Here is a 17,006-nt window from a genome sequence, read left to right as displayed (position 1 = left end):
GGCGGCGGTACTCTTAGCCACCTTCTTGCCCTTATTGCGGCCAAAGGGCTGGATGAACAGGTTAGAATCAAGGCGCCAAGAAGCAGTAACCTCTAGGTAGTGCAACACTATCCGACGGACATCCAAAGAATGAAACACTTCCTCACCCGGAGTCCGAGGATTCTGACAGAAGGAAGGCAGGACGATGGACTGCGAACGGTGAAAATCCGAAACCACCTTGGGAAGGAAGGAAGGGTCCAGCTGAAAAACAATGCTGTCATCTCTGATGGTCAGGTAAGGTTCCCTAACAGACAAAGCCTGAAGTTCGCCGACTCTGCGAGCAGATGTAATAGCCACAAGAAAAGCAGTCTTGTGAGAAAGGGAACGAATGTTACAAGAGCACAGAGGTTCAAACGGAGACTGAGATAGTCCTGTAAGGACCACATTGAGATCCCAGCGAGGCGTCAGGACCCTCTGACGTGGACAGAGTCTACTAGCGGACACAAAGAACCGACGGATCCAACGATGATCTGCCAGAGCCGTGTCAAAGACTGCACTGAGTGCTGACACCTGAACTTTCAGGGTGCTAGGCCTAAGACCTAAGTCTAAACCACTCTGGAGAAAGTCCAGAATCTGCGCAATATTAGGCCGAAGAGGGTCAGGAGGCCGAGAACCACACCAGGAGGAAAATCTCTTCCAGATTTTGTTGTATATACTATTAGTCACAGGTTTACGGTTCTTCTGTAGCGTAGCCACAACTTTGTCAGAAAGCCCTTGGGCCTTCAGTGCCCGGGCCTCAGAAGCCAGGCAGCCAAGTTGAGTTTCTGGGGAGCCGGATGGAAAATCGGACCCTGGGACAGTAAGCTGGGGTCCGAACCTAAGAGGACTGGGCCGTCGATTCCTAGCGTCATGACCAGGCTGTACCAACTCCTCCGGGGCCACAGAGGGGCTACCAGTATAGTTGGAACCCCCTCGTCTCTGATCTTCCTCAGGGCCCGTGCGAGAAGAGGAAGAGGGGGGGACGCGTAAGCGAGGCGAAAGGACCAACTGTGGCAGAAAGCGTCTACCCCTAACGCCTCGTCCCTTGGGTTCAGGGAGAAATATGTTGCGACCTTGTGATTCCCTGCCGAGGCAAAGAGGTCCACCTCTGGTGCACCCCACCTTGCCACTAGAGAGCAGAACACCGCCTGATCCAGGCTCCATTCCCCTGGATGAACATCCCGACGACTCAGGAAATCCGCCTGAAGATTGAGGGAGCCCTTCAGATGGACCGCAGAAAGGGAGAGCAGAGATTGTTCTGCCCATTGAAAGATTCGGGAGGATACTGACTTCAGGGCGCCTGAGCGTGTACTGCCCTGATGGCGGAGATGTGCCACTGTTGTGACATTGTCTGAATATACCAGGACGTGAGAGTCCCGGACGAGGTCCAGAGCCGCAAGGAGGGCTTCCCTGACTGCCCTGAGCTCCCTGTAGTTGGAGGATTGGGAGCTGACGTAAGGACTCCAGACCCCTTGAAATGGGGAATTTGCCACCATTGCCCCCCATCCTCGTAGGCTGGCATCTGTGGTCAGTGTAACCAGGGGTTTCTGAGTCCAGGCAACCCCCACCTGCAGGTTGGCGGGACTCAGCCACCAGAGAAGGGATGAGGAGACGGACTCCGAGAGGCGAAACCTTCTGTTTAGGGATGACGGGAGTCTGTCCCAATGTGCCAGGATATGATCCTGGAGACACCGAGAATGGGCCTGAGCCCACCTGACTGAAGGAATGCAGGATGTCATGGAACCCAGAGCTGACATAGCCGCTCGAAGCTTCGGGCGAGCCTGCCTGCGAAGCTTTGATATTTTGGCTAACAGAGCTATCCTGTGGCCCTCTGGGAGAAAAGATGCCTGTCTGTCGGAGTCCAGCAGCACTCCGAGAAACTGCCGAGTGGAGGAGGGGGTTAACTGTGATTTTTTGAGATTGGGAATCCATCCCAGAGACCGAAGGATTCCCAAAGACCTTTCCACATGGCTCCGGAGGGTTGGAGCAGATGGAGCCATGAGAAGAAAGTCGTCCAAATATGGAACCAGACAGATACCCTGCGACCTTATGAAGGCGACCACCTCTGCCATGATCTTGGAAAAGATCCTTGGAGCTGAGGAGATCCCGAAGGGAAGTACATTGAATTGGAAATGAAGTACTTCCTCCCCGTGAAGCACCGCAAACCTGAGGTATTGCCTGTGTCCCGGATGGACGGGTACATGGAAGTAGGCGTCTTTCAGATCTATAGAGGCCATCTGATGGTGTAGACCTATCAGGGGAATAGCTGATTTCACCGACTCCATCTTGAACCGCCGGTACCTGACCTGACAGTTTAGACGTTTTAAATTGATAATTATACGGACGTCGCCGGATGGCTTCTTGACCAGGAAGAGACGGGAGTAGTGTCCTACCCCTTCTTCCTGACTCGGGACTGGGGAAACGACCCCCGAGTGCACTAGCTCTATAATCTTTGTGTACAACAGAGCCTGTGAACCCGGTGACGCCAGCGCCGTGACTCGGAGACCCGGAAGAGGGGGGGGAAGGAATTCTATGAGAAGACCGTCCGAGATGATCTTCAGAACCCATTGGCAAGTGGTTATGGACTGCCACTGGGGAAGAAACGCTGAGAGTCTTCCCCCCACCCGGGCCGAGTCACTGTTTGTCCTGCTGAGGACGTTGCTGATGGGGAGGGATGAGGATGTTTCTCCCTCTACCTTTGGGATAGCTCCACCTGCCAGCCTTCCCTTTCCCTCTGGGCTGGGAGGCCTGAGGCATCGAGGGACGAAAGGACCGCTTCCTGTTAGATCTAGGATCGGGCAAGGCCTTACGATCGGTCGCCTTGTCCAGGATATCATCCAGGGCAGGCCCAAACACTAAATCCCCTTTAAACGGAAGTGAACAAAGCCTCATTTTGGAGGTGGAGTCTCCGCTCCAGGCCTTAAGCCAGAGGGCACGTCGGGCAGAGTTAGAAAGCACCGAGGTCCTGGCTGCCAGGCGGACAGATTCCACCGAGGTATCTGCCAGAAAACAGGTAGCCTTCCTAAGCAAGGGAAGGGATTCCAGTAATTCCTCCCTAGGGGTCCCTTGGGAAATATGAGCCTCCAACTGGTCTAACCACCTAATTAGGGACCTGGATACGCAGGTGGAGGCAATGTTGGCTTGAATAGAGGAAGACGATGCCTCCCAGGACCGCTTCATCAGGCCCTCTACCTTCCTATCCATCTGATCCTTCAGTTGGGAAGTATCCTCAAAGGGAAGAGCCGTTTGCTTAGCCACCCTAGCCACCTGAACGTCTACTCTTGGGACCTCCCAATGTAGTCCCGAAGGTTCCAGAGGAAACCGGCGTCTAAGGTCGCTCCGTACCCGCCTCTCAGGAAATTCCCATTCCTGAGAGACAATATCCAAAACATTGGCATGAACTGGGAATCCCAACTGTTTGACTGACTTCAGGCCAGCAAACATTTCGTCCTGGATTGAAGGAAGAGACTGCACTTCCTCTAAACCCATAGTGCTCCGAACTGCCCCAATAAGATCCCCCAACTCTTCCGAGTGAAATAGAAAGGACTGGTCAGACCCCCCAGATGGAAATCCTTCATCAGGACCCTCAGAGGTGGAATCAGCGTCCTCCTGATCAGATGGGGTCGACAGGAGTCTCCTCTTTTTTGGAGGAGAGGGTCCAGGAGCAGGGCCAGGAGCAGGGCCAGGAGCAGGGCCAGGAACAGGAAGGGAGGCCAGAGAGACCCTAATCTCCTGTTTCATCATGGACCGCAACTCATCTATCAGAGATGGTTGTTCGGCCCTAATAATCTGGTCCGTACATTGCTGGCAAAGCTTTTTATCCCATACTGCAGGGAGCTTCTTTATACAGATAGGACATTTTTTAATTTTTTCCACTCTGTCAGGTCTATCAGGCTTATCGGACTTGTCAGCTTTTTCTGACTTCTCAGGCTTCTCTGATTTTTCATTTCTGTCAGTTTTCTTGGTGGCCTTGTCCTCCTAGAAAACACAGACCATAGAGCCATAAATCATCTGATGAGACCTATGTCCGAGGGACCATTCCCCTCCATACTCACAGTAGCAGGGGGCACACTGGGTTCTGCAGATGCAGCTGCAGCGGAAGACATGACAGGGAGCACGGTTGCTTACCATGATCTGATGTCTTCGTGGCAGCCCTTATGCAAAAGGGCCTGCCCCCCCAGTGACGGTGCACGTTCCCCGCCTCCCGCATCCGGTCCTGGGCAGGCCGTGTCACCGTCGGCGTGCCTCCACGCTGCCTCCGCAAACCGGAAGCGCTCGACCGGAAGTCCGCAAGACCGGAAGTCCCGCCCCCGGGAGCACCTCCGGATCGCTCCGGCAGCGTGCATGCGGGAAGCGGCCGGCGGCTCAGGGAGGACGCCGGCCGGGGAGCTCAACAGCCTGCATCACCCCTCAGGAGGATCCGGAAGGCTGGAGCAGCGGTCCCCCACAGCGTGAGGGAAAAGCAAGGGAGGAGCGGTGAAGGCCCGACCGATGCTGTCCGGCTTAAGGTAACAGGGGAAGAAGGAAAAAGAAAAAAAAAAAAAATATATACTGTAGTTCGCCGGCCACCACAGCATAGGAGAAAAAACAAAACCTCTCCATGCCCCATGGGGACAGGAAAGACACTGGCTGTGGGAGGTGGGAGGGTCCTTTTAAACCTCTTGAACTTCCTGTCCCAATTAGGGCGTGGAGAGACAACCTCCTATGCTGTCGTGGAAGGGACTAGAGAAAGAGGCGGCGCTGGCACCGGAGAATGGAGACACCCATATGGCCAACCACGTGACCGTTAGGTAAGTATTATAAAGCGTTTTTTATGTTCTCACAGTGGCCTGGGCTCTTATATACAGCATGTTAGAATGCTGTATATAAGAGCCCGTTGGTGGTGGCCACAGCTTATAGGCCGAAAAAGTGGTGACAGGTTCCCTTTAAGTACAGTAAAAAAATAAAAAAAAGTTTTAAAAATATGAAAAAAATAAGAAAAACAAGCTCAATTTACCCTCTTTTTATCCATTACAATGAAAACAATTAAAAATACACATATTTGGCATTCCTGCGTTCAGAAAAGCTTGTCTGGGCATCACAGACTTGACCCTTTCTTGGATCTCTTCATACCTAACAGACCGGATATTCAGCGTCTCCCATTCTCACACCACCTCCTCATCTCGCCCCCTATCTGCCGGTGTCCCCCAATACTCAGTTCTTTGACCAATCCTCTTTTCCATTTACACCTTCGGCCTGGGACAGCTCATAGTCCCACGGCTTTCAGTATCACCTCTAAGCTGAAGATATGCAGATCTACCTCTCTGGACCTGACATCACCTCTCTACTAACCAGAATCCCACAATGTCTGACCGCTATTTCATCATTCTTCTCTTTGCACTTCCTAAAACTTAACATGGAAAAAACAGAGTTCATTGTCTTTCCTCCTCTCTCAACACCCCAACAAGCCTATCCATCAAAGTTGATGACTGCTCACTCTTCCCAGTCTCGCAAGCTCGTTGCCTCGGACTAATCCTCGACTCTGCTCTATCCTGCAAGCCACACATCCAAGCCCTCTTCACCTCATGCAGACTACAACTCAAAAATATCTCCCGGATTTATGCATTTTTTAACCAAGAATCAGCAAAAACACTAGTGCATGCCCTCATCCTCTCCCGCCTTGACTACTGTAACCTCCTGCTCTGTAGCCTCCCTTCCAACACTCTTGCACCCCTCCAACCTATCCTAAACTCTGCAGCCCGACTAATCCACCTGTCCCCCCTCTATTCCCCAGCCTCGCCACTCTGCCAATCCCTTCACTGGCTTCCCATTGCCCAAAGACTCCAGTTCAAAACACTAACCATGACATACAAAACCATCCACAACCTGTCTTCTCCTTATATATGTGACCTGGTCTCTCGGTACCTATCTGCACGCAACCTCAGATCCTCACAAGATCTCCTTCTCTACTCCCCTCTCATCTCCTCTTCCCACAATCGCGTACAAGATTTCTCCCGTGCCTCCCCCATACTCTGGAACGCTCTACCTCAGAACATCAGACTCTCCCCTACCGTGGAAAGCTTCAGAAGGAACCTGAAGACCCACCTCTTCCAACAAGCCTACAACCTACAATAGTCCTCAGTCCAGTACACCACTGCGCAACCAGCTCTGTCCTCACCTACTGCATCCTCACCCATCACCTTTAGTGGGCAGGGTCCTCTCTCCTCCTGTACCAGTCTGTGCCTTGTATTGTTCATGATTATTGTACTTGTTTCTATGTATACTCTTTTCACTTGTAAAGCACCATTGAATAAATGGCGCTATAATAATAAATAATAATCTATCAATATCTAGAATTCATTTGATCAGTAAACTGAGTATGAAAAAAAATAAAACGCCAAAATGACAGTTTTTTGGTCGCCATAACAACAGGAAAAAATGTAATAACAGGCGATCGAAACATGATATATGCCACAAAATTAAAAAAAAACAAAAAAAATCACCCACGGGTGAAAGGGTTAGGATAGCACAGGAAAAAAAAAATATGGAAACCTTCATTTTCTACTTTTCTGCCCATCAAACCAGGAAGACAAATAGCGATCAGAAAAGATAGTGTGGAATTTCTACGCCCATGTTGTGCCAGACATGAAAGGGTTAGTTCCGCCCTACCGTTCCTGCACTGCGCACAAGCCGCCACCAGGCGGCGATCGTGCCTTTGTGGTCAGGGCGGAGTCCCAGTTGCCGCTCTCTAAACGCTGATCCCGTGGGCGGGGCTATGTGCGAAAAGGTGGGCGTGTGTGCGCATGCGCCCACTCTCCCGTTACCCGGAGACGGCGCCGAACGGATTCTTGTGCTGAGGTAACCGCATAAACGGGAGCCCAGCGTCGCAGTGAGAGGGAGGGCCGAGCTATGCCCCGGAGGAAGGTAAGGGATAGGTGACGTAAGACTCGGGCTTGGTTGTAGGCGTCAGCATGGAAAATGCGAGAAGGGCAGCGCTCCCTATGGCCGGCAGCCTCAGCGCAGTGAGAGAGCACCCGAGCTCTGGTCCGTTACAGCAAGACTGTAGTTTTGTCGGCCTCGGCTTAGACGTGAAGGCCACAGTGTGAGAAATGCAGTCAAAACAAGGCCTCTGTAGGTTTTCTCATGTTCTTTGCTAATTGGGTGTTAGGCAGTGAAGAAGCACACTGATTGGGTGACGCACTAATGATTCGGTTTTCTATTGGCTGGAGACTTTGTCAGTCATAGCTGGCGCCTCGCGTGTGGTTTTGAGCTCATTGATACGCTGTGGCGCCAATCACATGAAATCCCGTTGCTTCTGTTTCCTGATTGGCTGTTGTGACGGGTCTCAATCTATTATAGGCTGACTATGCTGTTTGTCAACTGTTTGTCACACCCACCTGTATTCTGATTGGTCCATAGCCGCCTCGATGAGTCTTCAGCCAATAGCTGGTTCTTTAGGCGTGGTCATAACAAACCAGTATCAGATCGTCACATGCTCGGTCTGGAGCTGTTCTGTGCTGCTGAGCTTAGGGTCTGTGCCCGGATACAGGCCGTACAGTGCACGGGGCCCCCGTTACTGGGCTGTACAGTGCAGGATGCCCCCGGATACAGGGCCCACAGTAAGACAAGTCTTACACGGGGCAGGGACTTTTTGTTGGACATTGTAATCAGAGTCCCCGCTGCCTTAGTTATCCACCGAAAATGCACCTGTTGTTCCATTTAAAGGGATTGTCTTGTTTGACTGTAAAATGTCCTAAAGCCTGATCTGCTGCAACATATCACAATTACTACTGCTGAGTCCTTATAGGGAATCTGTCACCAGGTTTTTGCTCCCGCATCTGAGAGCAGCATGATGTAGAGACAGAGACCCTGATTCCAGCTATGTCACTTACTGAGCTGTTTGCTGTCATTTTGATAAAATCAATTTTTTCTCTGCTGCAGATCTAGCAGTTAGTCCAGCATATTCATGATCTCTGTATATCTGGCAGTACGCCAAGTAGTCCTCTAATGATAATCTCCTGCTGATTAAACAGTGATTTTATGAAAACTATTCTAAGCAGCCCAGTAAGTAACACATCACTGGCATCAGGATCTCTGACCCTACATTATGCTGGTGACAGATTCCCTTTAAGGCTATGTGCGCATGTGTGCGTATTACATGCAATTACGCTGCGATCTGCAGCGCAGTGTAACTGCATGCGTCCTGCGTCCCCTGCACAATCTATGGAGATTGTGCAGGAGCCGTGCGCACGTTGCATATTAGAACGCAGCGATTCGGCTGCTGCCCGAATCACTGCGTTCTAAGAAGTGACATGTCTTTTCTTCCGTGCGTTCTGCATGCTGTCTATAGGGAGAGGCAGCATGCAGAGCGCACGTTCTCTGCCGGCACCATGCGCTTCAGAACGGAGCTTTTCAGCTGCGTTCTGAAGCGCACCTTTTAGGTGCGGTGCAGAGCGCACGTGTGCGCACATAGCCTAAGGGTTGGTGCAAATCGACTTAGCATTGTTGTGGCCTGATGCGCACGTGATGTAAAGAAAAGTCTCTCACGGCGCCTGCCTGGTAAATGGCAGTACTCATCAGATCAGCCACATACCACTGTGATAGCCGATGGAATCTTTCAGCCTTTTTGGGTGACCCCCCCCCCCCCCCCCCCCCATGAAAAGGCTGACAGTTTTCCTGTAAAGGCTGTGGCTGTTCTGGAAGTGGCACAGTGCACTAGTCTTGGTAGTGATGCCATCGGCTTTTTATCCACTTAAATCTGCGTTCTCTGCCCCTCCCCCATTTTCTCATCTCTGTGTTCCTGGCCGTTAGTCTCGCTGCCGTATATATACCTTGTATGGGCCGCTCACATCATTGAGCAGTATGACTGGCAATCCTAATCACAGCCTGTTCCATAGAGGAATGCTGGAAGCAGTTCGGATGGGACAGAAGATTCCGATTTCTCTACAGACATGGAGCACACAGACAGTTCTGAAAGTGACGCCAACTCCCGAGGGCCTGCTCGTATCACCCGATCCACGGCGAGGCTCAGCCAGAGCTCACAAGGTACGTGCCCCACACTGCGCCTGCTTACTGACCCTCATCGATGAGCCCCAGCTGGTGCTGGAGTACCAGAGCTCACTGCACCGAGCACTGGTGACGGCCCAGGAAGGCTTTCTGGACTTGGTAACCTTGTTATGGCTCTCTTCAGATGTTTCATTGCAATCACGGTTTTTGTTCTGATTTCTAACCTTTATTTTTTTTTAATCTTTCTTGGTTACAGAGCAGAGGTGCATGGCTGCTAAAGTCCAACTAATGAGTTAGCTTGGAGGGGATTTCATGATTTGTGCTTATTCTCCACGATCCTGACCCTGCAGTATTAGATTGTAGCCGTATACCTGAGCGGATAGGAATTGTAGCTGAATGTGTTATATAAGTGCACTCGGTATTACCAGCGTTCATTAGTAGATTTGCTGAGCGCCCGCGGTTATAGCTGCTCCATTGATTTTTATTAGTTCCGTCCTAGATGATGAACCTCAGCTATAAAAGTGCCTCGGTAACTTTAATGCTGCTCTTTTCACTATCTCTTCATTTTATCAGCCTCTCGCTTCTGCTATAACTCCTAGTATGCCTGTTTTTGCTTGGGGCAAGGAAGCACCAAATAAATGATGCTGGGTCTCTACAGATTCTGGTACAATATTAGTCAATAGAATTATGTATATAATAGGACGGTCTGAGTTTCAATTTCTGTCCAAGATCCATTCACTGACGCCGAGCACAAACAACATTTTATTTCACACCCATAAAACCTGAGTGATCGTGTCCAACAAACACCAGGATGATTGGAGCCAGCGGTGTGTATTCTTGGATTGGCTGAGCGGACATGGTACCCTGGGAAGGATCTGAGAGCTGATTGGTGCTTTTTGTTTCACAGTCAGCGGTGTGTATTCTTGGATTGGCTGAGCGGACATGGTACCCTGGGAAGGATCTGAGAGCTGATTGGTGCTTTTTGTTTCACAGTCAGCGGTGTGTATTCTTGGATTGGCTGAGCGGACATGGTACCCTGGGAAGGATCTGAGAGCTGATTGGTGCTTTTTGTTTCACAGTCAGCGGTGTGTATTCTTGGATTGGCTGAGCGGACATGGTACCCTGGGAAGGATCTGAGAGCTGATTGGTGCTTTTTGTTTCACAGTCAGCGGTGTGTATTCTTGGATTGGCTGAGTGGACATGGTACCCTGGGAAGGATCTGAGATCTGATTGGTGCTTTTTGTTTCGCAGTCAGCGGTGTGTATTCTTGGATTGGCTGAGCGGATATGGTACCCTGGGAAGGATCTGAGACCTGATTGGTGCGACTTGGCCTCTGTCAGTGAGACGTGACTTGATGTAAACAGCGGCTGTCTGTTTTCCTTGACAGCAAGCAGAGATCTTGAAAATGTTTAGAAATTGAAACTCAAATAATGTCCCTGAACATGAATAATTGTTCTGGTAATCAGTCTAGAAATGATATAGGAAAACTAAAGCATCAACTGAGCCATCACAGGCCTTTACCTGGCTTCAAGCAAACGTGGCAACCTTTCCTTGTCATGTGGATGTATTGTACACACATGAATGGTTTGCATGGCACAGCCGCTCCCATAACTGCTCCCCCCATACCCCTGGTCAGATGTGTGCGTCTCCTTTCTATTTCCCCTCTTTATATCCAACCAGTATCATATTTCCTCACTTTGTCAGTATGTGATGGCACCAGTACAGGTCAGATTGAATGTGACCTGCCAGGCACAGTATAGGGTTAAGGTGCTATCTGTGCCTTAATATTGCATCACATTGTATGGGTCTGAATCAGAACCTATTAGATTGTCACGGTGTTGAGGGTCTCATTGGTGAATGCTAGCAGGGTAATGGTGGTCCCCATCAGGTTATAGATCACGTGATCTCTGACAGACGGTACATCTGAACGCAGGGAGTATTTCTTAGCAGTCTTCTATGGGTAATACTATTACATTGTTCTTTATGGAGTAAATGACGGATATTATATGGTGTAGGTCAGGTGCTCTGCAGGATCTCTTGTCAGTGACCTTTATTTCTTTTTATGTATAGCATCAGGAAACCATGGGGGAGAAAAGCTAATGCAAAGCAGAAAAAATGGAGTAGTTAGCAATAGCAACTACTTGGATCCAGCCTTTCACTTTTCAGAGCCTCTTTAGAAAATGAAAGCCACGTCCTGATTGGGTCATATTGACAAGTCTTCCCTGACTTTATTCTTAGAGGAACAATGTCTGTGCACAGTCTTTAGGAATACCAAGAGGTTCTGCATTGAACTGTCCCCCATTCAGATATCATATGTATGCACGGATGACTGTGCTGCCTCATAGGTACCTGGACAGATAGACCTCGTAGTGCTCGCACATATGATGGGCATTTTCCGATCATTGCTCTCCTTGCCTCCTGCAATCTCTGTGTAGTATATAACACGTCTTGCTTCTCGGGACACAAGCTGTGGTGAGCTGGTACTTGTATCCCTGCCTGGTCTGTGGGGATGGGAACACATCTGACATCCCTAATGTTACACTGGTAAATACATCTCTCTTTGGTGCATGTCACAATCTTTGCTTCCGATTCCTTACTTGCTGCTCTTTTTACTTCCAGTTTTTGCTCTAACATGGTTCAGGCCCATATACTGAGGTCAGGTAGGGAAGCTGTGTATTAGATGTACAGGCAGCGGCTGTGTTCAGACCAGATCTGCAGTGATTGGTGATGATGACCTCTGTATATTGAAGGTGACGCTACTAAATGTGCACAAATTCTGTACATCCTCTCTACTTTGTCTCGTGGTGATATTAAAATGGAAACCGAACCCTGGTTGTACCACACCAGAGGCTGTGTTTTTTTTTTTTTTTTTTTTTTTTTTTTTATTTATATTATTCTTGTAGTGCTGGGGCGCTGCTGTTTATGTAATGTCCCTGCACTTTGCTATTCACTAACTGACGCGGTTTCCAACAGGTTGTGGAATTGCTCCAGTATTTGCTGGCATGATCTGGAAGTCACAATTCAATGCAAGTCTATAGGAGCCAAAGCAAAGCTCTCATACTTTCATTGAGAACTTGTGACTATAACCTCTGACTTTTGATTAGTCAGAAGTTGCTGTTACATGATGGTGGCATGGGACTGGAGCGGTGCCAGGAACAGCTGAACGCGGCAGATGCTGAGTATAATGCTAGGTGCAGGGATATTACATTAGCAACATCACTGGAGCATGGAAATAATACAAAACCAAAATGAATAGCGCTTAAAACACTTCTCTGTCCACAGGATAAGTGAGACCCCCACTGATTTCACACCCCCCCCTTCCCCAGATGTGGCATGCCTCCCATGTAAATGGAGCAGCAGTAAGCACGTGCGACCACCAATACTACAGACCATAGCTGGAGCAGTGGCCATTGCTGCTTTGTTCACACACTGGACTTTAGGGTGGTGGTCACAGCAGCTGGACCACTAATGATCACACATTTATCACACATGTATACATATTTATACTCCATCTGTGGCTAAGTGATATATGCTGTTAATGGGACGACCCCTTGAAAATACGCTTTACTATTGCTGTATGAATGTGCATGGGCACGACTTTCTCCTTTGGTATAACAGAGGGCAGGTTCTACCAACTCCATACATTAGACATTTCTGGCATCCTAATATGCCACCACTCTAGTCTGCATCTATCTACAGAGTTTGGCAATTAGGAGCACTGCATGGACCAAGTCTTTTGATACTACTTTGTCAGACGCGTTTCTGCCATCATTTCCGTAATTGAAGGTGGGCTGGACGATGACTTCCGTTACTAAAGCCCTGCCAGGTGTTTGATGGCTAGCCATGATCTGACAGGAGTCATCTAACCCTTGGGCAACATTGGGCAAAGCTAGTGCAGAAGGGAAAGTGAAGCAGTTGTTTGTAGCAACCAATCAGATTGCTGCAGTTATTTTTCCCAAATTTGTGATGAGAAATGCTTTATGGGTTACTACTTTATTGGACCAATTTTGATAAATGTCCCCCAGAATGCACATGTTTAGTGGCGTCACCTTCTTCAGTGTTACTAGAGCTGGTCCTGTGTGCATCTCATGGCATTGCTCTTGATTTTTAGTAATTAGGCCAGGCATGGGCAATGTTCAGCCTGATAGTCACTGTACACCATGAATGGCTGCCTTCACTTTGAGGCTTGTGGCTAGAAGTTGCCCATCTCTGGACATGGCCCCATTCTTCCTCCTGTTTTATTCAGGGTAAAGATGGTTTTGTTTCCTTTTGCCATGTAGCCATGGTTAGGAAGCTGTAATCACAGGGCAGGTCACTTCATGGTTGACCGTGTCGGCTAGTGAAATTGTGGTTTGTATTAAACCAGATTCCAGTCCGGTTGGCAATCTGCAATCGTTTGGTGCAGAGGAGCCGGCCTACTCCACTCGGAGGGTGACCCGCAGCCAGCAGCAGCCCACCCCCGTGACTCCGAAAAAATACCCGCTCCGACAGACCCGCTCATCGGGATCGGAAACCGAGCAGGCGGTGGACTTTTGTGACAGAGGTACGGGGGTGCAGCCGAGCTTCCACTACTGCCGGACGCGCTCTCTCTCATGTCATAGTAGATGCACGCTGGCTGTCTGTTTAGCTGTGACCCTGTAGAGTAGACTCCTCTGTGTGCTTTCTGCCAAATGCAATTGTTTTGGATGGTGGTAAACTATTTATTCCGTTTGTCGCAGATGCTAAAAACACCGGGGATCACGACGAATCCCCACCTCGCACACCTACTGGAAATGCACCCTCATCAGAATCTGACATAGACATTTCAAGCCCCAACGTATCTCACGATGAGAGCATTGCAAAGGACTTGTCCATGAAGGACTCCGGCAGTGACCTGTCACACAGACCCAAACGAAGACGGTTCCACGAAAGCTACAACTTCAATATGAAGTGTCCGACGCCCGGCTGCAACTCGCTAGGTAAGGAGTCTTGTCTGTTTAAAGGAGTTGTCCGGAGTAAAATTAGCCTGCAGTCACTCTGACTGCAGACGTCTGAATCCTCCCAGTGCATGCACTATGCACTTCGAGGATTCGCCGGTGTCTAAGCCGGGAAAGGTGGTCACGTGACTGCAATTGTGCGATATGCTGGCTCCCGTCCAGAACCCACCTCAACACAAATGTATGAAGTGGGCGTGTCCAGCTAGAAGGTGTGGCTGTCTTGTGGGCGTGGCCTTGTCCAATACACTTCTCTTGAGTGAGGCCACACCCGCTAGTCGGGTTTTGGCCAGGAACAAGCATATCGCACTGTTGCGGTCACAGCTCAGAAACTGGCAAAGTTGTGCTCTCGGAGGATTCATAAATATGCAGTCGCATAGTGATACATCAATTGACTACAGACTTATGATTTTAGACCGGACAACCCATTTAAAATGAGACCCATATTGTAAATGCATCCATGGAGCACATGCTCACCCATACAGGTCAGTTTGGACTTTGTTCTGTGGCTATACATTGGCGTTTCCAGGAAGGTGTGTGTGTGTGTGTGTGTGTGTGTGTGTGTATCTCTATCCACTACACACACACCAGATGGTCACCCAGTCATTGTAAAATCAGCGGGTTTGGCAGCCTTGCAGTGCATCTTGTGTAATGGTGCCGTTAGTGGAGGCTTGGCTATATCTCTGGGAGGCTATAGATGTGCTGCACTCCAGGCTTTATGCATTGTGTACTGTCTGCTTTGTATTTCAGGACACCTCACTGGAAAACACGAGAGGCACTTTTCAATCTCCGGCTGTCCGCTATACCACAATCTCTCTGCGGATGAGTGCAAGGTAACCCTTTATTTTCTTCAACACCCCATTACTCACAGCTCTGTGAAGGGGCGAGTTGTTTGTTTTTTTTTTTTTTTATTCTTTTCTTTTTGTGTGTGTGTGTGTGTGTGTGTTTTCCTAAAGAAGGCTGACCTGACCCATCCATGATTGCTTACATTTACAGAATTGTGATGAATTTCAGGTAAGAGGACAGAGTCGTGACAAACAGGTAGAAGACAGAATGCTGTCCCACAGGCAGGATGAAAATAACAGGCATGCTACACGGCACCAGGTACACATTTTTTTTTAAAAATAATTTCTAGGCATGATGGTACTCGGCCCTTATGCAAGAGATGCCATTTGTATCTCGCACATTGCCTTTACTATGGCAAAGGTATCCCCAATATTAGAAAGTGATTATGGGTGCTGTACTTAAATATCCCGAAGTGCCAACCTAAGTGCCCATACCATATTGAGAGATGTAGAGCTATATCTCCTGTTAACGCTCAGTATAAACGTTTTCTAGTCATTCTCCGTATTTCTAGACTATTCTATTGTGTGGTTGTGTTACACATGAAGCTGATGGTTATCTTATCTTTACAGGCGCCCACGGAACGTCAGCTACGTTATAAAGAGAAAGTCACCGAAATGAGGAAGAAACGCAATTCTGGCTTAACCAAAGAACAGAAGGAGAAGTATATGGTAATGCTAGAAAACTGAAAAAGTGTGCAACTTATACATAAAAACCCGCTATCTAGTCTAATCCAGTGCATCTGTACTCACAGGAGCATAGACAGACATATGGCAACACCAGGGAGCCGCTGCTGGAGAACCTTACCAGCGAGTATGACCTTGAGCTTTTCCGAAGGGCTCAGGCCAGGGCATCTGAGGATTTGGTAAGGAATTTGAGGCAACATGACTGTAATACTAAGGGTATGTGCACACGGCTTCTTTTTCAGGTGGCTTCTGCCTGAAAAAGTGATCAGTAAACATTAAAAATAATGACCGTCTGCACAGCAATAACAAAACAACTTGCTGTGCTGCACATGTTCCATCTTCTTTCACTTCTTGTACCGACTTGAGGTTTTGAAAATCGTGAAGCAATTAAAAGAAGCGACCTGACCACTCTTCAGGTGGCTTGTTATGTATTAAATAAAAAGCCACTGCACAAATGATGAAGAAGACTACAAAGAAGGCGCTTCAAGAAATACACTGGCGGTCTGAAGTGTCTTCTGCTATAAGACACTGTGTGAGCAGATCCTAATGTCTCCTTCACACACTTTTTTTTTTTTTTTTTTTTTCCTCTTCTAGTGGCTATTCTAACCTCTTCATGACTCTTGACATAACTATGTCACGATCAGGAAGGCAGTTCCCACGGTTCTGTCACGGGAATCGCCGGTCACAGTTTCTTCAGACACTGTAATAGAGTAAAGATACCTGTATTCCTCGCCGGGAGGGGGAGGGCGGTTTCTGCTGCCCCTATCCCCACAACAACAATCACTGTACTGTAATTGTCTATTCAATTCTGAATAATGTCACTTTTTTCACGATTTCTACACAATTGGAATTTTTCTACCGTTATCCAGTACACGATATGGTAAAATGAATGGTGTTCTTGTCGTGCAAAAAATAAGCCACCAAATGGCAATATTAATGGATAAATAAAAAGCATATGGCTCTCAGAAGAGGGGGAGGAGAAAATAAAAAAAATTGCCCTGTGATTAAGGGGTTAAGGGCACAAAAATTAAGTTGGAAAAGTTTTCACCCCAAATAAAGAAAAAAAATTTTTTTTTTTTTTTTTCTTCATCGTTCCTTATGGGAGACCCAGACCATGGGGTGTATAGCTTCTGCCTCCGGAGGACACACAAAGTACTACACTCAAACGTGTAGCTCCTCCCTCCTACCATATACACCCCCTGGTAGCCAGTCCTAGCCAGTTTCAATGCTTTGTGTTCAGGAGGTCACACACATGCATTCTTTGATTTTTGATTTTTTGGATTTCAAAGATTTGGAAGAAAAGCGGGTCCAATCTGGACTCCCGGCATGTCCCTTCTCACCCCACTGTGTCGGCGGTGCTGTTAAGGTTGATTTTACAGGGCTGGTGCCTTCACATGCCGCGCTCCTTCACCATTCCCTGGGGCTCTGGCTTGAAGTGGGAGCCATCACGGTTCTCACTGCTTTGCAGGAGACCGGTCTCCATCCGCAGCCCTTTTTCAGG

At 48.6% G+C, this 17,006-nt stretch overlaps 1 protein-coding gene across 5 annotated transcripts in view; it reads left to right on the top strand.

The window, feature by feature from the left end:
- The first annotated feature begins 6,784 nt into the window (after window positions 1-6,784).
- The window catches only part of KAT7 (lysine acetyltransferase 7), a 101,694-nt gene continuing 91,472 nt past the window's right edge, over window positions 6,785-17,006 (top strand). The window contains exons 1-8 of one of the 5 annotated variants that reach the window (XM_075350223.1): window positions 6,785-6,921; window positions 8,895-9,042; window positions 13,370-13,546; window positions 13,722-13,961; window positions 14,727-14,809; window positions 14,991-15,080; window positions 15,392-15,490; window positions 15,574-15,684. In XM_075350223.1, the coding sequence (XP_075206338.1) occupies window positions 6,907-6,921; window positions 8,895-9,042; window positions 13,370-13,546; window positions 13,722-13,961; window positions 14,727-14,809; window positions 14,991-15,080; window positions 15,392-15,490; window positions 15,574-15,684 (963 nt within the window). In that variant the 5' untranslated portion in view covers window positions 6,785-6,906. Of the gene's footprint in view, window positions 6,922-8,882; window positions 9,043-13,369; window positions 13,547-13,721; window positions 13,962-14,726; window positions 14,810-14,972; window positions 15,081-15,391; window positions 15,491-15,573; window positions 15,685-17,006 lie in introns of all 5 variants that reach the window. The other 4 variants (XM_075350222.1, XM_075350224.1, XM_075350226.1 and 1 more) reach the window with 4 other exon arrangements.

Source organism: Anomaloglossus baeobatrachus, chromosome 5, assembly GCF_048569485.1.
Source record: "Anomaloglossus baeobatrachus isolate aAnoBae1 chromosome 5, aAnoBae1.hap1, whole genome shotgun sequence".
Taxonomy (NCBI): domain Eukaryota; kingdom Metazoa; phylum Chordata; class Amphibia; order Anura; family Aromobatidae; genus Anomaloglossus; species Anomaloglossus baeobatrachus.
This window is presented reverse-complemented; position numbering and strand designations above follow the sequence as displayed.